Below are 24478 nucleotides of genomic sequence, written 5' to 3'. Positions count from 1 at the left end.
GGACAAATGCCGAAGGCAGATGTTTATGCAGAGGTGATTAGAAGGAAGATGATATAGAAGTAAAAAAATTAATGGATTGATTATTCTAATTGGTGTTTTTAAATCTGAAAGTGAAAATGTTTGGAACTATGGAGCAAAGGAGAAATGGATTTGAAATTCTTGGATAAGTATTTTGTAAATACTTATCCAAGTTAATGCATGAGAATTGAACAGTTAGTTGTATTCTGGAATGTTGCACATTTCAAGTGCCAAGTTTATGGATGAGAATGAAGCAGTTAGTTGTTGTATTTTGAGATTTTGCCCATTTCAGGTATAGCTTCAAAAACAGAAAATATATGAAATAATAATTTGGGTTTGTCATGTTTTAGATTTTTAATAAAACTTTTAAATTATCTCTTTATTTCTCTGTAAATTATATGTGAAATGACTTACATTATTAAAAGGATCCACTGAACCTAAATAATTACTGACGATAACTACTTTTTCCTAGTATAATGCACGTATAATGAAAGGCACTGCCCTAACACTAAAGATGTGAAGATGACTGAAACTTAGCCTTTTAGAGAGGTGAGTTGCTAGTGGCAGGCATGGTAATACATAGCCTTTCAGGCCAAGTAAATGAAACAAGTGGATGGGTATGAAATTCAGGAAAATTCCAGAGTTGTGTAAGAAGGGAAATAAGGTACTACTGCATAGTCATAAATTCAGTATTCACCTGGAAAGCGGGGAGTGGAGGGAGAAGAAATCCAGGTAGGATGTTATAAGAAAACTAAGTCCTCTTTACCTTTATTAGAAATTCAGATATTAATGTTATGGTATCAGAATGAACATTATTTAGAAATATGAAGATAAATGTTCAAAGAAATAGCTAAAGTGTTGGAAGTGTTTGCCTCTAGAGATTGGGAGATGGAGTAGGAAGGCAGTAACTGATGTTTATTTCTTACATAGTTTTTTAGTATTATTAGAGTTTTAAAAACCATGTGCATGTATTACTTTGATAAAAAATGTGGTATGAAATTATAAATTTAAAGAGAATATCTATCTTGTATGTATCAAATAAAGTTGAAGGCACAAGGACACTGCAACAATCCTAGGTCCACGGTGATGATCAGGTGGTGTCAGCTGAAAGGAAACCAAAGGATTGGCTTGGAAAGACGTTTCAAAGAAGGATGCTCTGGGCCGACTGGATAAAGGGGGTGAAGCATTTGGTTAAGATGAAAGTAAACATACATTTTGAGCCACTAATAACTAACAACAGGGACGAAAGTGGTTGACCAGTTTCAAGTAGGATTGTGACAGTGAGTTTTGTTTTGACTGTTAAGTTTGCAGCGGCTGTAATAAGACATTGGTGATATATCCTATAAGCAATTATAAATGTGAGCCTGGACATATTTGGTCTTAAGGTCTGGAGAGTGATTGAAGAAAATTTTACCAAAATAAATGATATTAAAAGCAAACTATTTGGGAGTGAGTTGTTTTCTAAGAGAGGTGAACAGAGAATGAGACATGGAAGAAAATACATGTTAATGCTAGGTACACAAACACAAAATTAATGATAGGTATAGAAAAAGAAAAAAGATTGAGAAAGGGTTAAGGAGGTGTTAAATAGAAGCGTGACTGAAATCCAGTTTGGTATTTTTACCAGCAGGTAGCTAACCAAGTTTTATACAGCTCTGAAACCTATAACATATTTTTTACAGTAGCCTCTTGATTAAATTTAAATGTGTTTTATATGTACTTGTCACTTTAAAAATTTAAAGTGTCTATATGGCATATTTCCGTTTTTGTCTTTTGTGGTGGGGGTGGCACCATAGTACTGGGTTGGCCAAAAAGTTTGTTTTGTTTTTTTCTGCAAGAAGGCTCTAGTAATGCTTAGTTCTCATTAACCTCATTAGAAACAATTTCAATAGATTATATTGTGACACTGCCATATCAGTGTGTGTTAAAAAAAAATTAGTGATGCCCTGGCTGGTGTGTCTCAGTGGATTGAGTGTGGGCTGCGAATCAAAGGGTTGCTAGTTCGATTCCCAGTCAGGGCACATGCCTGGATTGTGGGCCAGGTCCCAAGTGGGGGCCACGTGAGAGGCAATGGCACATTGATGTTTCTCTCCCTCTCTTTCTCCTTCCCTTCTCCCCTCTCTAAAAGTAAATAAATAAAATCTTTTAAAATTTTGGTGAATTTTTGTGTAGCCATTTTAATATTGAAGATGGAAGAAAATACAAAACATTTTCAGCATATTATGATTTATTATTTCAAGAAAGGTAAAAGTGTAATTTAAATGCAAAAAAAAAAGATTTGTGCGGTGTGTGGAGAAGGTGCTGTGACTGATCGAACATTTTCTAAAGTGTTTTGCAAAGTTTCGTGCTGGAGCTTTCTCACTGGATGATATTCCACGGTCGGGTAGGCCAGTGGAACTTGATAGTGATCAAATCGAGGCATTAATTGACAACAGTCAGTGTTCTACCACGAGGGGGATAGCTGATAGACTCAAAATATCCAATAATTGTTTTGGCCAACCCAATGGATATCTTTAAAAGAAGAAAAATCATGGTGCAGCCACTTTGGAAAACAGTTCAGCAGTTCCACAAAAAGTTAAGCACAGAATTATCATGTAATATCCAGCAAGTCTACTTCTAGATAGACACCTGAGAAGTGAAACTATACACCTACACAAATATTACTTACACAGAAATTTGTAAACAAGTGTTTATTGCAACATTATTCCTCGTGGTCAGAAAGTGGAAGCAACCCAAATATTTATTAAATGATGGAGGGATAATAAAATTTCAGTGTGGTATATCCACACAGTGGAATATTACTTGGCCATATAAAGGGATGATCTACTGATGCCTGTACAGCATGGGTGAACCTGGACAACACTGTGCTGAGTGAAAGAGCCAGTCACAGAGGGCTATGTGTTGTTTGTTTTCATACAGAATGTCCAGAATAAGCAAATCTATAGAGACAGAAAGTAGATTAGTAATTCCCGTGGGGCTGGAGAGAAGGAGAATGGGGACCAGTTGCTAATTGGTGTGAGGCTTATTTGTAGGTAATAAAAACACTCTGGAATTAAATATTTGTGATGGTTTTACAGCCTTGTGAAGATACTGAAAACATTGAATGGTACATGTTAAAAGGGTGAGTCATTTTCCCTTATAACTGCTTTTAACAGCAACACCTTTGATAGTGTACATTTATTAGCAAGACCTATTCTTCCAGATGGGATGGGAAAAGTTTTGTAACATGTCTTTATTAAAAGACCATGAGTTTAAAAAAGGAGAGCATGACACAACTCCCATAATCCCACTGTACTGACTATTTTTGTTAATAATTTTTCCTCTCTCTTCCTGTTACATAGTATCATGTGAGGAGTCTTTTATTTCTAAATAAAGATTTAGAGTCTTTTATTTCTAAATAAACAGTAGTCAGGTGGCTTACTGACTAAATCCTTTGGGTGGCGGAAACCGCATGTGTGTCCGTGCCTGTGTATCCCTTTGGTGATACACAGCCGCCCTTTGGTGGTACACAGCCGCCTTTATGTGACCGATAACTTTGCAAGAGATCTGTATAACCCTGTGCTAAGCACCTGTGTTTATTTCCTCTTTCTTCTTCCTCCTCTACCTCTAAAAAAAGAAAAGCTAAATCCCCATTTATCGTTTACATACATTTAAAAATATGAATTGTTTCTGGTAAATTTAATGTGATTTAAAATAAGATGAGCAATTTGATGCCTAACTTGCAAATTCTTCTGGTAAAATTTGTTTTATTTAAATTATTGCCAGTACAAAATTTAATGACTAAAATGGTTTTGTGACCAACACTAAATGGAAAAGTATAAATAAAGAAAACCAAGACCGAAAAGAGCAGTTTGAGAGGAATGCAAGTTGAATAAAATGCCTTGGCCCCCAGGGGATTTGCATGTGGCATTGTGTGTATTTCAAAAGTTTCCGTTGAAATAACAGATGCTGCTGATGAAGGTGGGAATAGTAACTTCGTTTGTGGCTGGCTTGCTTGCTTATTAGAAGTGCGAAGGTCCCAGGGGGAAATCTGGTGGAGTAGAAGTAGGCTCAGGAAAGGACATGACACAGATAGTGTGACAGCTTCGTCTTGGTGATCCTTAACCCATAAACACTGGCTAGGTGCAGGCGCGATCATCTATAAATACCCAATTCGTCTTGTGTCTCATGTGCATCCTGTGTCTGCCGGGTGATGTTATTCAATAACAGTGATTTTTTTTTTAAGTTCTTAGTTCCTAGGGTTGCTTCCTACAGAAATTACAAGTTTTAAGTCTTGAAACTTCAAAAGTTTTAAAAATAAGGTTTTCAAAGTCTTACTGAACTTTTAAATTATCTAGTTGGCTTTTGTACCTGAGTTTAGAACAGTCACACAGTGTGCTTTAAATATGTTTCCTTTTATTCTTTTTAATTTTTTCTAATGTAGTTTGAAGTGTGCAAGGTGTGCTGATAACTAGATAGATATACAGAACAGGTGGGTCTTGGTACATGGAGAACTTAGGATATAGTGAGGGAGGTAAAATATTTATTAATTTATTTCTTAATACAAGGTTTTGAATTTATTGCTAGCCTAAGACATACAGATAACATGTTTTCAGAATATGAGTGAGGTAGAAAATATTTCTACCACCGAGAAATCAAAAGAAGAAATGTTATTTAAGTAACTCATCCAGTAAACATAAGTACCTGTGATAACGAAGTGATTGTTCTTTGGTGTTTGGAAGATAAAACGGTAGAGGTGACCTGGTGAAAGTCCAAGAGGTTGTATATATAGTTGAGAGTGATCATCTTGCTTTTGAAGGGCTGTCAGGGAAGACTTCGGTGGAGGAGGTAACACGTGATTAGGGACTTGAAGACCCAAATCTTAGTTTCATGTGGTTGAAATTAGGGGTGGTTTGTGTTCCAGGCAATACGTGCGTAGACAGAGCTGTAGAGAACAGCAGTACACATCGGGGAGATTGTTAGGCAGACCTGGAGTATTGATACCAGAGGGATGAAGCTAGAGAAGTAGATGAAGGCCAAAGCATGGAAGGTGGTATATGGCACACAGAGGAGTTTCACATTTATCCTGTGGGTATTGAGGGCCATTAAAATGGGCATAATAAGTATATTCAGTGCAGGATATATTTATTATTCCCATTTTAGAAACATTAGTAATTGGCATTAGAAAAGGGGTTGTGGTACTAGAGAGAGAACTTATTTCAAAAATCTAGGTGAGAAATTAAATGTCTGGGCCGATGAATTAGCATTGAGGGTGTATAGGTAAAGAATTCTCAGGATGTGTTGTGAGTAATTATATGATAAGTAAGCAGGAAGAGTTGAGGTTTTGATCTGGAAAAGAGACTGAGATACGAGGAGGAGAGGTAGGGTTGTCCATTTTTTAAAAGAGAAACACAAGAAATGGGGAGAAAAAGAAGAGTTCTTTTTTGGTGATTGTGTGTTTGAGTGAACCTGTAGGACGTCTAATCCAGATGTCCCGTAGATCAGGAACTCAAGAAGAGATTGGGCTTAGAGATTCTGTCTCCTCTGTGGGCGTGTGTGACATAACCTGGGACCAAGAATGTAGAATGAGGGGAAGGATGGCAAGGAGTGGACCATTGGTTACTTGAGCAAACAATGGAAGATGAAGAAACCATGAAGGGAGACCAGAACTAGGAAAGTGTTTTGTTACAACAGCCAGGACAATTATAAATGCTGACCAGGGTGAAATGAGAAAAGTACTGACTATTACCCACTTATATTGACTATGAGGAAGCTGTGCCTTAATGGACATTCAGAATTTGTAATCACGAAAATTGAATGGGTTAGGTGGAGAATTAGTCAAGGCGGGAGATAATATTGGAGAGTAAGGGCATAAAGTGAGAAGTACAGAGATGGGGAAGTACTGGGATTGTTATATTACAAACAGGAGGACCTTTTGCTTTAAAAATACTAGGTATATAAGAAGGGAATGTGGGCAATAAACTTAAAAATGTAATATTGTTCATTTTTATGCTGTAACTGCACAATTATTTAACCTTGAGCTATGTGGTGGAAGGGTCATTCACATCATCTCTACTTTTATGTTCCTCATGTTTTCTTGGTCATCTCACTGTGTTTTAGCGGAATGGAAGAGTGGCATCTCGTGAGTCAATTTGGGCAAGTGAGAGACTAGATATTGAGAAGGCCCACAATCTAGGTGCCTCAGTGATTGTGTGTATAAACCAAGCAATGTCTGTTTTCCCCCATTCTCCAACTGTGAGCTGCCCATACATAGACTAGGATTATTTGGGGAGAAAGCAGTTGCTAAAGGACTTACATATCGTAAGAAAGGCTGTTCCGGCAGCAAAGTCATCACCGTAAGTTCATTGCTCGTTGGTAGACAGTATTCACTATTTCCTATTAAGTAGCCTATTTCCCCAAATAATATTTGACATTTTATCTTTTTTAAAACTTGGTTAACTAAATCATCCTTCTATTTAAAAAAATTGCCTTGATTATTTAGTTAACACAGTAATGCGTTTTAGATTCTTTAACCCGGTGATAGGGCAAATTACTCAGTGGTACCATGTTCTAGTCATCGTTCTGTTTCCTGCACTGTCTTTTACATGGGAGCTATTCAGTAAAGATTTGTTGAAGACTAACTTGACACCACATTAAATAAAAACATTTCACAACTTGAAGAAAGTTGCATTTACATTCTTTTTTTTAAATTTATGTTTAGAGAGAGGGGAAGGGGGAAAAGAAAGAGAGGGAGATGAAACACTGATGTGTGAGAGAAACATCGATTGGTTGCCTCTTGTACACCCCCAGCTGGGGACCTCACCTGAAACCCAGGTATGTCCCCCGACTGGGAATTGAACCAGCAACCTTTTGATTAACAGGCCAGCACTCAGTCCACGGAGTCACACCAGCCAGGGCTACATTCTTAGATAATGAGTAGTGGCAAAATAAGTGTATATGTCTGATTTGTTGAATATTAAATTCTAGTCCAGAAAAATTATAAATCTAGTCTATAAAGTCATAAATATATACCTTCTCACTAAATTTATTGAGATTTACAATTTTAGTTGTTACAAATTAGAATGCCTAGAATATGCACAACATCTGTGGCTTCCTTATGAGGAGCTGTTGGATATTAAGCTCAGGAAAAGATTAGTTCCTAGCACCTGTGCCGCAGTTGACCAGCTGGATGTGCTAAACTCAGTCCTTCTGTAATCTTCGGTGATCTTTGGGAAAACATTTTACTACGATTTTCTGTCAAATTATCACAAAGGTAGAGAGAACTCTGATTGTCTGTGGCTGCTCTTTCAACAAAGGAGTGACCTTCAGCTCTTCCCACGCACCAGAATGTAGACAGGCTAAGAATATCTGAAGCAGAGTATGAACTTGCTTTGGTCCTAAGAAATCTAGTCCAAGTTTTCTTAGGTCCTTTGAAAACCAAATGCAGTCTTATGGGTAAATAGCTACCTCAGCACTCAATGTCACAGAAAGCACCAGTTGCCGTTTTTCGTAGTACACACATAAAGTGAGCATTGTGTAACCATAACTTAACGTACAGGATCATTGAGGATAAAATGTAAATTTAAAACAGTTTGTAGACTCTGAATCACCAGATAAATATGAAAGTAGTTTATCTTTATTACCATGCCATAAGAGAGGGAAAGAGAGAAGAAAATAGAATAGTTCCACAAGTAGGAGAAAATGTTGGGGGGAAGATGTCCATCCAAGTGTATGGGTTCACTTTGGGGGGGGCTTACTATTTTGTTTGGAAGTTTATTTCAGGAGAGATGAAATATTCTGGTTGTTGCTTGGTGGTAACAGAGCGCCCCATTGTACTATTGCAGTGTCTCTGCCTTCAAATCACTACTGTGGGAGAAAGAGTCCTGCTGTACCACTCCTTGGTGAGCTCACACCGTAGGAAGTCAAGACTTTTAAAGTTCATCTGAAAGGGGGCATGGAAAACTTAATGTTTTAGAAGAATAGGGTTAATGTGTGTATTCCAGGTAAAAAGCTTCTAATAAGCAATAGTATTTTAATTCTCAGTATTCTTTATATATAAAAATGTCTGTGGAAATTCCTAGTAAAGGAATCACTATACTCTTCTTTCCAGTCAAACTGTACTGTTGGCTATATTCTTTTGCCTCTTCTATTATGTTGCTTGTGCCTTTCCTTTTTACTAGTATTCTCCTTCATCTTTCCTATAAAATCCTGTACAAGACTTCTGCTTCTAGCTGTATTGTGTTAACTTATTCCACACTTGCCCTCCTGATAAGAGAATGAAAGTCATAGATAAGGACTTTAAAATTAAAACAGCTGTTACAAATATACACAGAGGTTCGATGGAAAAAGATAAATATAATAAGAAGAGAAATGGATATAAAAAGAGCCAAATAGAACTTCTAGAACTGAAATATATAATATTCAAGATAAAAAATATATACTACTGGGCGGGCTTAAGTACAAATTAGAAGAACAGAAGGGAAAAAATGTAAGATTCTATTATGGACAGCTTTATGCTGATAATTTTGACAATTTAGAAGTAATAGATAAATTCTTCTAAAGTCACAAATTACCAAAACTGGCCTAAGAAGAAATAGAAAATGTAAATAGCTCCATTACTAAGGAAATAGAATTGCTGTTTTAAATCCTTCTACAAGTAAAATTCCTGGCCCACAAACAAGAAAAACTCTAGTCTAGATGACTTCTGGTGAATTCTATCAGATAGTTAGGGAAAAAATAACACCAGTCCTACACAAATTCTTTCCATCGAGGCCAGTTTTACCCCAATATCAAAACCAGACAAAGACGTTATAAGAAGAGTATAAATCAATATCTGTCATAAATACAGATGTAAAAATTTTTAATAAAATACTAGCAAATTGAGTTCTATAGTATATTATATAGAATGATACATCTAACCAAGTACGTTAATATTAGAATACAGGTTGATTTAAAAACACTATATTGTACCATATTTACAGAAAGTAAAAGAAATTCGCAAGACGCAAGGTAAAAAAACAAAAATCAATTGTATTTCTATAAACTTGAACCAAAAATTGAAAAATGGAATTTAAAAATAAGTCATTTACAATAACGGAAAGAAACATGAAATGCTCAGGGGTAAATTAATAAAATATATGCAAGACCTGTTCAATGAAACCTATAGAACACTGTTTAGAAAAATTAAAGAGACCAAAATAGATGAAGAGGTACAAACTATTAATGTTTTGGAGGACTTGATATTGTTAAAATATCTTCCCAGGGTGATCTATAGATGTAGTGCAGTATCAATCAAAATCCCAGCAGGCTTTTTTATAGATACTGATATTTATTCTAAAGTTCATGCAGAAATCAGAAGGGTCTAGGAGAGCTAAAGCACTCTTGAAAGAACAGGAAAGTTGGAAGGCTTACTTTACATGATTTCAGGACTTTAAAGTTTTTGTAATAAAGACTGTAGTACAGAATGATAGATGTGTAGCTCAATGCAACACAATAGAACTTCCAGAATTTGACCTACATGTCTGCAGTCAATTGACTTTTAACAAAGTTACTAAGGTAATAAAATAAAGAATAATCTTTCTAATATCCAGAGGAACAGCGGGATATTCATATGGGGAAAAATAGGCACTAACTAAACAAAAAGTTTATAGAAGTTTAGAAGAAAATACAGAAAGTGCTTATAACCTTGCATAGGCACATTTCTTTGGGCACAGAAAACGTTAATTGTCAAGGGGAAAGTTTTCAAATTTATTACAACTTTTGCTTTCCTAATAACACTTTTTAAAATAAATGGAAAAAAAAGCAAGCCACACAAGGAGAAAATATTTGCAGATCATTTCTGATAAAAACCTTGTATTTAGAATATATAAGGAATGCTTATCATTCAGTAAAAAGAAGAAAGACAGCTACTCCTCAAAAAAAAAAAAAAACAATTTAAAACTGGTCCCAGAATTTGAACAGTTTTTGAAAAAACATAAATGAATGGCAAATAAATACATAAAAGATGCTCAGCATCATTAGTCATCAGAGTAATGTCCATTAAAATTCTGATGCCATACTACTTCACACCTGTTTTAAGGCTAAAATTTAAAAGACTGAGTATTCCAGATATTGATGAGATTATGGGGCTACTAGAACACTCGAGTTGCTGGTGAAAATGCACAAGCACAACCACTGGGGAAAATTTGCCATTGTCACATAAAGGTAAAGGTAGGCTTATCATAGTAATTCTGCTGCTATGTATTTCCCTAAGAGAAATGAAAATCTGTGTCAATTAAAAGGAAGATTTTCGTTAGAATGTTTATTGCTGCTTTATTTATTATAACTGCCCAAAATTGGAAACAGCCTAAATGTTCATCAGGAGATAACCAACTAAACTATTATTATATCCACAGAAAATACACTGACAAGTACATAAAATAGGTTTCAGGTGCAGATGAAATCAGACTTCTTAGTGGAAAATGAACGAAGACATAATCAGGAACACATAAATCAACCCTGACCCTACCCATGGTTCCAGTTTTGGTTCCGTCGTGGAAATGACAGGTGACTCCTGCCCTGGCCCTTTGGTCTGTCCTGTTTGCTTAACTCCCAAGTCCCAACCTAATGAGAACAGAATACTCCTCAACAGTAAGAAAGGAACTAGCTACTACTACCCAGTAACGTGGGTTGAATCTCACAAATATTCCAAAGTAAAAGAAAGCAGACACAAAATGATATGTTATATATGATTCTAGTTCTATGTGGTCCTGGAACAGCCAAAACGAACCTGTCAGGACAGAAAGCACATCAGTGATTGCCTGGGGTGGGGGATTGACTGCCGATAGGCACAAGGTCACAACATTCTTGGGTGATGGAAATGTGCTACATTGTTTGGTGTGTACAAAGGTATGTATATACATTTGTCAGAGTGCATCATACTCTATTTTTACATGGGTATATTTTATAATATATAAATTACACTTCAATAGCATTTCCTTTATGGTACTGTGACTTTTTCCTGTTTATCCCTTAAATTCATACATCTCCTTTCTTAATTTACCATAGTATTTTTTTATTACTCCTTTTTTGGTCTCCTTGTGTTTTACTAGGTTATAAGCTCTTATTTATCTTTGTTTACAGTATAGCATCTTGCTCATTGTAACCTTTCAATACATGCAGAAAAAGAGTTATCAGCTATTGCTTTGGTTACAATTCTGAAGTCTAAAAAGAATCACAGGCCTGGAAATTAACAAGACAAGGCTATAAAGTAGCCAAGAATTAATAGTAAGCATCTCTAGGGCAGCCCTAATCTTACACTTTAGGGCAGTCCCATTTTATATTCAGTCTCACTAGGCGGTAAATACATGGGAGATGAGTACTCCTGGGCCCTATGGAATTTGTCTTTAAAGCAAGACAGCTGAATTCATTCATTCATTCATTATAGTGCTTCATTAAAATAAAGCAAGACACCCTGTGCTGGTTGCAAAGGCCTGGACAATGTAGTTATATTTGATTCCAATAATGATTGGAAATATGATGGAATCACATAAATCTGCTAGAAGTTATCATGGATACCATGTAGTCCAGTCCATTATTATACAAATGCAGACAGGATAAATAATCTGCCCAGAGTCACACAACAAATGAGAGATTGGATTAGAACTGGAACCCAGGTTTCTACAGAGTGTCCTACCAGGTCTTTAACAAAGTAGAGAACTGGCTGTCTGTGGGCGTTCTAACGAGTTGCCCTGCAGACAAAAGCTCACATCAGGTTGGGAGCTTGGGATTTAAGAATATTGGACAGATCAAAGGGCCAGGGCAGGAGTCACCTGTCATTTCCAAGATGGAACCAAAACTGGAACCATGGGTAGGGTCAGGGTTGATTTACGTGTTCCTGATTGTGTTTTTGTTCATTTTCCACTAAGAAGTCTGATTTTATCTGCATTTGAAACCTATTTTATGTACTTGTCTGTAGACTTTCTGAAGTAAGAATATACTGTAGCTTGGTGAAGAGGAGTTAGCACGTAACGCAGAATGTTGGTGAATTCCACAGTCATGTTGAAACAGTCTAAATGGAGTGGATCTCTCGCTCTCAAACCCTTCCCTTTTTTCACTGTCTCCTGTTTTGTGTGAATTTATTGGGGATTGAGTGTGGCAATAGTTGCTGTTTTGTATTTCACTGGTTTTGAATTTCATTTTTTAAGGACACTGTGAAGTCAGTTTTATAATTAAAGTGAGTTAAAGCGGTCATTTTGAATTTTAATGATGAAGGACATTGAGATACAAAGGCAATTTTGAAAGCTACAGAAAGCTTGCTCCTTAAATGAGTCCTTTGAATGAAAGAATAATAGCACGGATGGTGATGATGAAGGAATAAGGAGCTGCTGCTAGTTAATGTATTCTCCACTCTCGGTATATGGATGCAGCCTCCAAATTTTACAAAGGAAATAATCATCAGCACAGCATCTCTGCTCCTCTATGGATTGGCCTTTTTTGTATAGCAGCCTCTTGGTTTTCTCAGTAAAAGTATTTTATTTTAAAATGTATCTCTAGACACTTACTTCTGGTAGGCCTGGAAAAATGTAGATTACTTCATGTCTCTTCAAAATTCCTTTCAAAGAGTCAAGCTCAATTTGTGTTTTTGAGATAGAGAAGAGCAGTAGATAGCAGGAAGGAGAAAATTGTAACTTTGCTTTGGGGGGAGAGAAAAAAATCTTTCAGTCTTTTGTTGACACTTTAGCTTCTGCATCAGCCAAATGTCCCTTCCTCCTGGGCCGTGAGTAGACCAGAGCAATAGCAGCCATGTGCTGTTTGGTAAAGGAATAGTGCAAAGAAAGAAAACAGCTGGTAAAGAAAAATATAGAGCTCCCCATCCCCGTAGTTTTTTGCCGTTGTAATTTAATTTTTTTATTTACTGATTTTTAGAGAGAGAATATCATCAATTTGTTGTCCTTATTTATGCATTCATCGGTTGCTTGTTGCTTGTCCCCTGACCAGGGATAGAACCCGCAACCATGGCGCATCAGGACAGTGCTTCAACCAACTGAGCTACCTGGCGGCCAGGGCAGTACTATTTTTTAAATAACAGAAAAAATAATAAAATACAAAAGCAAAAAGGGGGGCCAAATATCATGCAACCACTGGTGGTTCGAAAAGTACAACTCTAGGCCCTGGCCAGGTAGCTCAGTCGGTTAAAGCGTCTTCCCAGTACACCAAGGTTGCAGATTTGATCTCCAGTCAGGGCACGTGCAGGAATTGACCAGGGAATGCATACATGGGTGTAATAATGGGCTGATGTCTCTCTCTCTCCTCCTCTCCCTCGCCTTCTCCCTCTCCCTCCCTCCTCTGCCCTTCCTCTCTCTGTCTATTGTGCTGAATTTCTAGCTCTAATCATGAGCGACTGTTCAAAGTCGAACTGGTAAATGTTATAATGAAAGTCAACTACAAAAGGAAGACTAGTAGACACCATTAATATTGATAATGGAATGAAAAATGAAAAACCTTTCCTGTAACTACTTGGATCCCAAATTGGGGCGGGGGCTGCAAGTTGAGTGACAGTAAAGAGATAAACAAGAGAAAAGACAGTGTGGGAGCACTCAGTAACGTGAAACTCCCCGAAGAGCCAAAGGTAAAGGTTCCTACACCACCTTAATAAAGGGGAGGATTTAGGCCTTCAGAAGATGGAAGGTTTTGGCGATGCTTATTTACACAGGTTTTTTTGGAGTGCCCTGGTGCTCAAGGTCAGTGACTTCCCAGACCGCAAACCTCTGGAGCAGGGATTGGGGGTAGCTGTAGTCACTGGCTCTCAGAGCTCGGCCATAGTCAGATACGGGGAGTTCAGGTGATTTCTTTCTGCCTCTGCTGTTAGGTTTTTGGTCCCTTCACTGATTTTCTTATATTTGTTTCTAATTTAATGGTTCTCAAAACATTGTCACATCTCTCATAGGATCCTGTTTTTAGGTAGACAAGACACATACGATTTCCTTTTTATATGGAAGAAACTGAGGTTAAGTATTTGTTCAGAGCCGCACAAGTAATAATGGAACCAAAGTAAGAGGTTTAAGGTACCCACATGTCTCAGTACACCTTTGGGGTCCAGTTTCAGTGCTGAGGAATTGAATAATTTATTGTCAACCCGTAAGTGTTCTCAAGGTGTCAAAATTGAGTAACATTGTGTTTCTTTTGTAGGAGAAGATGGTGTAAGCTGGTTCATCAGTGACAAAGACGTTGAGGTAAAATCAAATTGTTTCCCAATTTATGGACAATAGAGTAACACTTTTCTTGATTCTGAGTTTTCTTTCACTTCATTATGATAGTAAACTTTTAAAAAATACTGACAGCCTGAGTATCTTGTAAGAAAAAGTTTGATGTCAGTATATGGGTAATTGAATTTTTCAAAGTGTGGTTCAGCCTTGATTTTTGTTAGTCAATTAATTGCCCTCACGAATTAGTCCCCTTTCCCTCCTGTTCCTGCTCTGCGGCGGTGAGTCTTAACTCATACTGCCCGGTACCACTAAAGATCGACACCGGAAATAACCGCTGCTTCGGGGTAAGGAAATGGTTAGGCTATATTTAGGATGTGGCAGGTGTTTATTAGCCTTAATTGTAGCAGATGGCAAGAAAAAAAAAGAATAATTTTACATGTTGGTAGAAGAGAAGTTTTAAGGGATAATTAGTTTAAGACATCTTGGGGCCTACTTGGCCAATTCAGCAAAATAACAAGTAAAAGATGAAAGTTTTCTCAAAGATGAAATTCTACCAAAAAGATAAAAGCACATTTGGCATTTATATATTCCTCTGTAGATACCCATAGGATATGCTTTGCTAATATTTTTTTGCAAGATACTGGCTTTTGGCTAGAAAATGAGACAACCAGAATTGGGTCACTGTAAGTAGAATGGGTTTTTTACAAGGACTCTGGTGGAAGGAAATTAATCTCATTCTCTTAGAAATCATAATTTAGTTTATAGACAGTAACCCTAGGCTATTCAGTAGAAGCAATGTGTTCAGTAGCTATGTAGTTTTATAATTTTATAAAAGAAATTCATTTCTATAAAAGAGAAATTCAAGCAAGCTTCTCATTCGGAAAAATATGGTGTATGTTCAGACATAGAAGTCAGCAGTATTTGACTCCGAATGCCTCCAGAATGTCTGATGCATATTGGTCCCTGCTAGACCTGAACCGTAAGTGGAGAAAGGTTCAGAAGAAATGGAACCACACGGAGAGGGTCCAGGAAGGGGGGAGGGGCAGGCAAAAAGTCAAGTTGTCTTTATAGCATCCCTTTTTAGGTTTTTCTAACTTCTTTTAAGAACACAAAATTTCATGTTGCTGGGTTCTAAATTATACTATGTTAATTTTCTTGAACACGGTGAAATAGTTTTTTTAATTCCTAATTTTTTTCCTTAGGCTCAGATATGTAATAATAGATCCTCTGGAAGATGGACCCACCGATACTATACAGCAAACAAAAACGTTACCTGTAGAAATTGTGACAAATGTGGCCATTTGTCAAAAAACTGCCCTTTTCCACAAGTATGTAAGATATGTAATGTTTCTTTCTACCTTGTTAAAATCAAAATCTTAGAGGACTAAAACCCTGTAACCTTAGAATTCAAATTTCTGCTTAATTTTTCATGCAGGTCATACCCTAGAGTAGTAGTAGAGAATGATCAATAAATTCAGGGTCAAAAAACCTGGAGTCCATTTCGGCTTCCCATAAGTAATTGGAAAACTTCAGGCAGATCACTTCATTCTCTGTGCCTCTGTTTTCTTGGCTATGAAATGAGAAGATTGAATCAGATGGTTTCTGAGACCCCTTTCACTTCTGCACCGCCTTTATCAGACAGCTTATTTCATCATGGGATAATTTTCATTGTTAGAAAATTACAGTTTTAGGCATTTATAAATGCTTACTGATGTAAATTGTATTACACATGCATCAGCCTTTGGAACCACACTACACTAAAGCTCTTAGATGTTCCCTGAGACATACTAAGCCGTAACAAACATTTCTATTACTTACTCCCCCTTCCAAATGATTTTCTTTTAAATCTCGGAGACAGCTCTCATTTGTTTCCTTTTTGTCTTTGCTTCTCTAAGCAAAACAGTCTTTTTCTGTTCTTCCTGTGACTCAGGTCCCAGATCCTCATCATCCTGTTGAAACTTTCCCTCTCAGACACATTCTGCTTTGCTAGTGTTCCTACGAGATGAGGCACGAGAAATACAAAGATGGCAGCTGTTAGTACGTGCAGACTAATAAGCCTTTTTGGCAACGAGAGGATACAGACAGCTTATGTTAAAGCTCTGAATTCAGACGTTTTGTTCTACTTTATCATTAGGCTGCAGATTTGGTCTTCATTGGGGGTCTCAAATTGAAAATAACTTTTTATGGAATTATACAGAAAAAGAAAAAATGATCTTCTACTAAAGAGATTTTCTGTTTGTCTGCCACATAGAAAGTCCGCCCCTGTCTCCTCTGCTCCGAGAGAGGACACCTCCAGTACGCCTGCCCCGCCCGCTTTTGCTTAGACTGCTTTTTGCCCATGTCTTCTACTCACAGATGTCTTGAAAGGTCTGCCTGGAGGAAACGATGTGACCGGTGTGATATGATAGGCCACTATGCTGATGTAAGTATCCTGCGTATAGCTAATTTGTCAGGCTTTGGGGGCAGTGCGCCAGTTTGTAACTGTCAGCCTCCCTAAAACAATGTGTACTCGGTACTGTGTGTATGATAGCCGTGTCCCTTTGGCCACTGACCGTGCGACACAGTGTTGTAATGTATCAAGATAGGGCTGCTAGAGGAAGGTTCGTGAGAAGGCAGCATCCACAAACAAATGTTGTAAAACCCTGAGAGCCCCTTTTGCTTAACGTGCTTGCTGAATAAAACTTGAAATTAAAGAGATGTGTAAAGAACGACATCAAATTTTTGTACATATTCGTGCATAGTCAGGTGAAATATATACACATAACAGTGTGTGGAAAGATCTCTGTGGAACCTGATTTGATGCTACTTACTGATGTCTCTTGCTGGTAGAATAGTCTCATGCAAGAAGGACACACAACCAGTACTTTGAATCTGCTCATTTCAGTTCTTTCTTTAGATTTTCTTTTAAAAGGTAAATTAGAAGACATTTCAGTTCCTTGCAGCACATTAAGTTTTAGCACATTGTTAAATGTGCTAAAGCACATTGTTGGACATAATTTTACATCATATTTGAAATGTCTATAGGGTTCTGATCACAATTTTAAAGACCAAAAAGGCTATAGAAAAAGTAAGAATCTTTTCTCTTTAATATTTACTTCCCAAAGACGTGATACAAAGCACAAACATTTTATTTATAATTGAAGTGAGTGTACTTGATAGCCTGTAGCTCAATAAATTAACATGGCTTTCTGTTGTGATGAATTTCACATTAAAACAAACTAGAATATGCATGGGTGGTAAATGCGTTTCTTATGTAAATAAAAATTGGGTTACTATCCTACACACTGACATACTACTTGATTTTTTTTCCACTTTGGAAAATTTGTGAACGTGTCTCTGTAGCAGCCCATAAAGATGCACCATTAGAGGACTCACAGAACTTACATGTACAACCCATGGCCGTGATCTAAGGAGAAGGAAGGCTGGAGGGTTGTGGGGTGGGGCGGAGGGGGGATAAAAGGGGGGGGATTGGGAAAACTAATGGCATAATCAATTAAAAATACTTTAAATAAATTAATTTAAAAAAATTTTTAAAGATGTACCATTAGATTGACTCAGCCATTTCTCTACCAGAACGTTTAGATTTATACTGTTATTTTTATATATTGTCACCAAATGGTGCTCCAGTGAACATCTTCATATATATGCATACCTGTAAAAGTAATTTGGTAAGTCAAATACAATTGTGTAAGTAAAGGATAAACACTGTCAAATGGCTCTTCTAAAAGACTGTACCAATACATCCATTTGCCAGCAGTGTTTAAGAGTGCTCTCAACACTAACTATAATCAACCTTTAAAACTTGTGCCAGATAAGGAGAAAATGGTATCTTACTGTTTTATTTTGTGTTTGTTAGGCCACTAGTGATATTGAATATGATTCTCCAGACTAGAGAATGTATAGAGCATAAGGGTAGAAGTTGTTCTCTGGCTGGTGTAGCTCAGTGGATTAAGCACTGGCCTGCAAACCAAAGGGTCACCGGTTCAGTTCCCAGTCAGGGCACATGTCTGGGTTGCAGGCCAGGTCCCCAGTTGGGGGCGTGCAAGAGGCAACCACACATTCACGTTTCTCTCTCTCTTTCTTCTTCCCCCCTCTCTAAAAATAAGTAAATAAAATCTTTTTACAAAAAGATAGAAGTTGTCATTTCTCGGTAGTTTAAACTTATTTTCCAATATTGGCTAAGTCTTAAAAATAGTAAATTTTAAGTTGTCTTAGTTTTATAATGTTCTCCGCAGTCAGTTGTCAATAACAACTTTCTTAGTAAGATTTTCTAGTTTGACAGTTATGTTTAGTAGCATTTTTTTACTCTCTTTTTTAAAGAGCTCTTAAAAATATGGTCTTATTTGCCTGTGATAACGGAAGGGGCTCAGACATTATCATGAGCAGTTTTTTTTTAATAAGTGTTTTAGTACAGAACAGTGAAGAATGATTTGTAATAGGCTATATAATCAACTGTGAATTAAATCTGTAGCCCATTCAGCTTAACATCTTAATTTTGGCCTCTAATGTATGTTAAACTCTTTATCTAAAATGGCCTTGAGGATTAATAACCCAGCAAATATAAGTTTTTAAGATAGGGTTAGGCCGTGGCCGACTGCAGAGACGGCAGCACTCTTTCCCCTAAATCTGCCAAGATTGTAGTTTTTACTTTATTTTATCTTTTAAATAATTACGTGCTGAAGGTTCTAGATGCTCAGTGATCTCTTCCCAGGCTGCCCAGCTGGTGTACCGCCCCCTCGGAGCCAGCTCACACCTGGGCTCCACTGACTCCCGCAGAAGCTCAGAGTCCCTCCACCATCCCAGAAGCTCCTCACGAGGATTTGCGTGGAAGCGGAGTCGTTCTGGCCCCAGGTCGCTGGAACTGTTCAGCCAGTCCCATGCATGCTTAAATCTGTCTCGAAGCCTGGCCCTCCGCAGAAAAAACATTGTTCCCCTGCAGCCTCTCAGATGCTTGTCACCCTCTTTCTTACTTGCTGTGGCTGCTTCCCAGTCATTACTCCTCTCTCTTTATGTAGATACCTTTGGCTTATTTGAGGTTCAGACCCTCTGATAATACTGTCTTCCCTTTGTCATTTTCATCTTTCCACCTACTGGACTTTCTGTTCATTCACAGAGGATTTCTGAAGTCCTAAGTAACTATAGATGCCCTAATCTCTTAGAAATTAAAGAGATGAAGAAACTCAATTTGTACTGTATATATCCTTGTAGTCACACTTCAGATTTCTGTAATGCCAGAGTACCAGTTACATGCGCAAAGAGAATTTATAATGAAAACTGATGAGTCAGTCATGTTCATATTCTTGCTATAGTGAAGAATATGAATTTTCTCTTTGTGAACTGTACTTGAAAAATGTCTCATTTGTTAACTACTGTATAAAAGTACTTGGTTGAGATTCGAGACTTTTGCAGCGCAAAGATGGCTCAAGGCCTACGAGAGTCTAGGCTGCATCATTCTCTTTCCAAGGCAAGAGAAGACATTCATGAAGAATTCTAGTTTTAAAAAAGGAATCAGAGATGACTCCAAATGGGATAAACCCACAATAGGAAATAGGAGGAAAATCAAGAAAATCCAACCTCATTCCTCTGTGTGAATAGAGAAGACGGAGGAGAATCCAAAATAGAATCAAAGGAAATTCTGATCAAAAGAGCATATACTCACTATGAGGGAGAACAAAGACCCACATCTGGACAGATTTCTGAATGTTGAACGCAAACCACACATCCACACACCACACACATGCGCACACATGTGGGGCTTGCATCAGATTTCTCCTGTGCAGTACTAAAGGCCAGAAGGCAGGGGAGAAATGTCTAGAGCCTTCCGAGTAAAATAGATGCCACAGCCGAGCTGTTGTTCATTTGCAAATTTATGGGGAAAGTCAGAGTAAAAGAAGCATCAGTGAACAGTGAAACCAGGAAAGCATGGAGTACATGCCAGATACTTCCTGTTAATCTTTTTTAAAGTTAAATTTTAGGAAAAAAATCTTTAAAAAACAAATGTAGTTTTTAAACTACAATAATGTGGACCATAGGTAATTCTGATAAAATTGAATTTGTTTTAATTATAAGAAGAAAAAAGCCATGTAATCTTTAGATTTCTAATTTCAAGTGAGGCAAAAGAGACTTAAATAATATAGTAAATGATAGGGAAAAAATGGAAATAGCAAGAGTATGTAAAAAACAAAGAATGAGAACAAAAATAAGACCAAATATATTAAGTATTATAATAAATACATGCATTGGATTAAATGCTCTTATTAATACCATGACACCCTTGTCCAAAACCATAAAGGAAAAAGGAGGATAGATTTAACTTTGTAAAAAAGTATATTCATCCAGAGACCATTAATAAAGTTAAATGATAAACCACAACTTGGGAAAGAGTTTTATAAAATATGTATTAGGATAATTATCTGTAATATGTAAAAACCCTTACAAATTGAAGAAAGGTGTCTCCGTAAGAATATTCAGTGTGCCCTGGCTGGTGTAGCTCAGTGGATTGAGTGCAGGCTTCAAACCAAAGGGTCGCTGGTTCGATTCCCAGTCAGGGCACATGCAGTCCAGGTCCCCAGTGGGGCCACATGAGATGCAACCACACATTGATGTTTCTCTAACTCTCTTTCTCCTTCCCCTTCTCTCTTTCTAAAAATAAATAAAATCTTAAAAAAAAAAAAAAAGAATAATCAGTGTTAGGGAAATTGTGCCAGGAAAGCACATTTGGATGGCCTTTCTGGAGTTCAGTTAATGGATTGTTGCAAAGATAGTTTCAAGAATGTTCCTCTCAGAGTTGTTTATAATAATGGAAATTATAAGCAACTCCAGTATTTAACATTGCAGCTGACTTAAGTGATTTATAACATGTCCCATATAGTGGAGTACTCTTCAGCCACTTAAAAAAATCATGGAGAAATTATTATTGAATATGATGAAGTTACTACATTAAATGAGAAATCCATAAGTTACAAAACAACATGAAGTATAATCCTGTTTTTATATAAATTTAAATATTTATATATGTCTATAGATTTGCATGGGAAAGAAGTTTGGAATGAAGTATTCCAAAATGTTTACTGTAGTTGCAGTTACCGTACGAAAGAGGAGAGGCTGGTGAGGAAGCTGGGGTTGTTACTGTTTAACGTTGTGGGAAAGGAAGTGAGTGAACTCGAGTAAACTGAAGGAAGGTACATTTAAACTTGGAGAATGGTGTGGGGGGTCGCTTTTGTTTTTTATCAATAATCAAGATATTTTAGGTTTCTTAATTCCAAAATTGAACTATAAAATATGAGATCAGATTTTTCTCATCAGATATTCATTTCTATGTATTTTGAACAACTACAAACATAACTGAGTAGACCTTAAATGTAGAAATAGATATATTGCATGTAGTAGATACACAGTGTTGTCTCTGAAATTGTTTTTTATACAAAGAAGGTGGCACAAACAGCTATATCCTAACAAAATCTATATTTTTTATTTGTCCTTCTGGGTTTTCTTCCTTACTCTCTTGTCAACAGCTCACTCAAAGTGGGGATTTTTGCTTTCTCTGAAGTTTGGCCACATCTAAGAGTTGCCCATTGTATAGTAGATTTCACTTATTTAAGCTACGTTACTGATTCCAGTTTCCTCATGATCAATTTTTGCATCAGAAGTGTGGAGAATACCAAATTGTCATCATCAGCTAAGTGCTTGCTATGTGTCAGGTGTTATTGCAAGGACTTCATACTGAGCAGCTCTTTAACCATCACAATAGCCCTTGAAAGGGTAGTTATCCGCATTTTGTCATTGATGAAACAGACAGAGATGTATAAGTTGCCCAAGACAGGAAATAGTGGATCCAGGGATTTGGCTTTAAAGTTACTGATATCACCTGCTACATTATCATGCTTCATTTTATTGGTTTTCATGCTGCTTTACTTTATAATACCTTTAGCTAACAACTAGCAGGCATACTACAAGCATTAGCAACTATTTGCAAAATTATTTATGTTAGTAGTCTAGAATCACAGCCAAGATGTCTACAATCACAGCCAAGATGTCTCCAGAAAGTTTTGCAATTCTCTGGTATGAAAATATTTCTTTTAATGGAAATGTGGTTATTTAAGATAACCCAGTATATAATATGTGTATGATAAAACATTATTTTTGGTTAATTCTTTTGATACAATTTCCTATAAAATATGAACTGTTAAGTTTTCAAGTAAAACTGACAAACTTTATGCCCTCATAACTGCACTGAAATTAGGAGACCATCAAAGAGAAATATTTATCTTTAAGGGGAAAAAAAGGCTTGTCAATTTCCCTGATTACAGAGGATTAAGAGTATAGGGATTGAGTAAAATTTGACCTTGGATGGAAAGATGATTTTGTGAAGTCTGATTCATTTTGGAGGCAGCTTAGAGATAGAGACCAAAGCATGGCTTTCCATACTGATTGGTGAAAACATTTAGGTGGGTTCTGTACGCACTGCCACATATATGTTATATATTTATGACTCCTCTTTATCATGAATGACACATTTTTACGCAATAGAAATATGTAACATTAAAACAGTAATGTATGTTGAATTTTAATGATATCTATGTATATAATATAATTAAATGATAGTATATATCTATGATTTCAGACCTTACAGCAGTCTTTATGGAATTTCAATTGAAGGCTAATGACTGAGATGTTCTCTTCAAAATGTTCCTTGTAGAAGAAATTTTATTTCACGTATATTCGGTGCGCATGTATCAGAGCCTACATAAGTATCCGGTGCCTCTGAGGAATGGTGTACGTGCACCGTGACCACCAAAGCGACCGGACAGTCAGATGACTTGGTGGCTGTGATTTAGGAAGAGTCTGCGGACGGGACGCGGGGGAGGGGTGCTCTTTCTCACAAAGGCCTTAACATTACGTCCATGTGCACGTGGGGCCAGTGGAGGTGGCCGGGTTCAGAGACCGGGATGCCTTCCTCCCCATATCTTCTCATTTGACAAATTTTAAAGTAAATTATTCTCTTTATTCTCCTTTATTTATGTTATTCGCCACCAATGAATATTGCTTGTTTTATTAAATCTTTTGTTTTGCTACAATGACTTGAGGGGGCCAGCTCCTAACAACAGAGGCTTTGACAAAGCACCAGAGGATTCTGTTAAAAAGTTGTGTTTCGTAATTGTAGTTGTCGTGTCAGAGCCTGACTGACTTGGAGCTGAAGGATTTTTGTGAGATGAGTAGCTGTGCCAGCAGGGACCCAAGTCTCCTGGGCTGGCCGCGCTCTCATTAAGATTTGCCGCTAGCAGTGGCGGTGTTCAGCATGTATGTGACGTGCATTCTGTTATTGTATGCTTGGCTTGTCAGCCTGCAGCTTTCTGACACTCACTTATGTCACTCTTTATTCAGAGAGGAAGAAGCTTTTGATAATTTGACAAGACAAGCTCTTAAACGATCTAGGTCATGGCCTTCACTGTCTGTGATTGTGAACATATTTCCTGAAAGCCCTGTCACTCATCACAGCTACATTTTCTCCCGGGGAGCCACAGGCCTGTCCTGGTCTCTTGTCAGCTCATACATTTTGGTTATTCATATACCAAATACAGTACTGGGGAGTTTTTTTTTCCTTCCCTTTTGCAAATGCTAGCATGTTAGTAAGGCTAATCCTTTCTCCTGTGCTGTGTTCCCAGCAGGGCTGCGTTCAAGGGCTCTCTCTAGTACAAGGCAGACAACTGGCCAAGGGGAGCTGAGGAGGAGGAAAGGCCGCTTAGTGCTGTTTTTGTGTTTGTTCATTGTTGTGGAAATATGAGAACTGGTGGCAAGGGCCTTGTCTATTGAGCACTTGAGCCTTGGTCTGCTGTCAGGGGCTGTTTAAGATTGAGTGTTTTATTTTCTTTGATGTTCACATTTGAGAATAGGGAAGTGGGAATTAAACAACAGATGCACTAAGCCGTTGTTCTGGTAAAACAATAATTAGCACCTGATAAAATTCAATATGGGTTGAAATGCACAGCATAAACTCTCAATTCATCTGGTGTGGCAAACTGTGTTGATTCATCTTTGAAATTTATGAATAATAACACTCAGTTATCGTGTATGGTTTGTTATACAAAATACAATAGGGGGGAAACTGGTTGGGCGAAAGTTGGCAAACAAGGTGGCGTGTATGTACCAGCGCACGTGGTGTGTTGTCGGCGCTGAGACTTGAGCAGGCCCGCCGGGTCGCCATCCCTCTAAGTGCCCTCGCGGTGAGGTCTCCAGGACAGTCGGTGACACAGTTCCGTTTCAATAGCGAGTGCCACAGCAGACTGGTCATTCTT

The 24478-nt window shown here is 37.4% G+C and overlaps 1 protein-coding gene across 5 annotated transcripts in view; it reads left to right on the top strand.

The window, feature by feature from the left end:
• ZCCHC7 (zinc finger CCHC-type containing 7) overlaps positions 1–24478 on the top strand; it is a 211113-nt gene that overhangs the window by 160508 nt on the left and 26127 nt on the right. For all 5 annotated transcript variants that reach the window (XM_037144543.2, XM_037144541.2, XM_037144542.2 and 2 more), the window contains exons 3-5: positions 14167–14210; positions 15386–15511; positions 16435–16605. In XM_037144543.2, the coding sequence (XP_037000438.2) occupies positions 14167–14210; positions 15386–15511; positions 16435–16605 (341 nt within the window). The remainder of the gene's footprint in view (positions 1–14166; positions 14211–15385; positions 15512–16434; positions 16606–24478) is intronic.

This window comes from Artibeus jamaicensis, unplaced genomic scaffold (genome assembly GCF_021234435.1).
Source record: "Artibeus jamaicensis isolate MK-2021 breed Jamaican fruit bat unplaced genomic scaffold, CSHL_Jam_final scaffold_1964, whole genome shotgun sequence".
NCBI classification, from domain to species: domain Eukaryota; kingdom Metazoa; phylum Chordata; class Mammalia; order Chiroptera; family Phyllostomidae; genus Artibeus; species Artibeus jamaicensis.
Note: the sequence above shows the minus strand (reverse complement) of the source record. Positions and strands in the feature narration are given on the sequence as shown.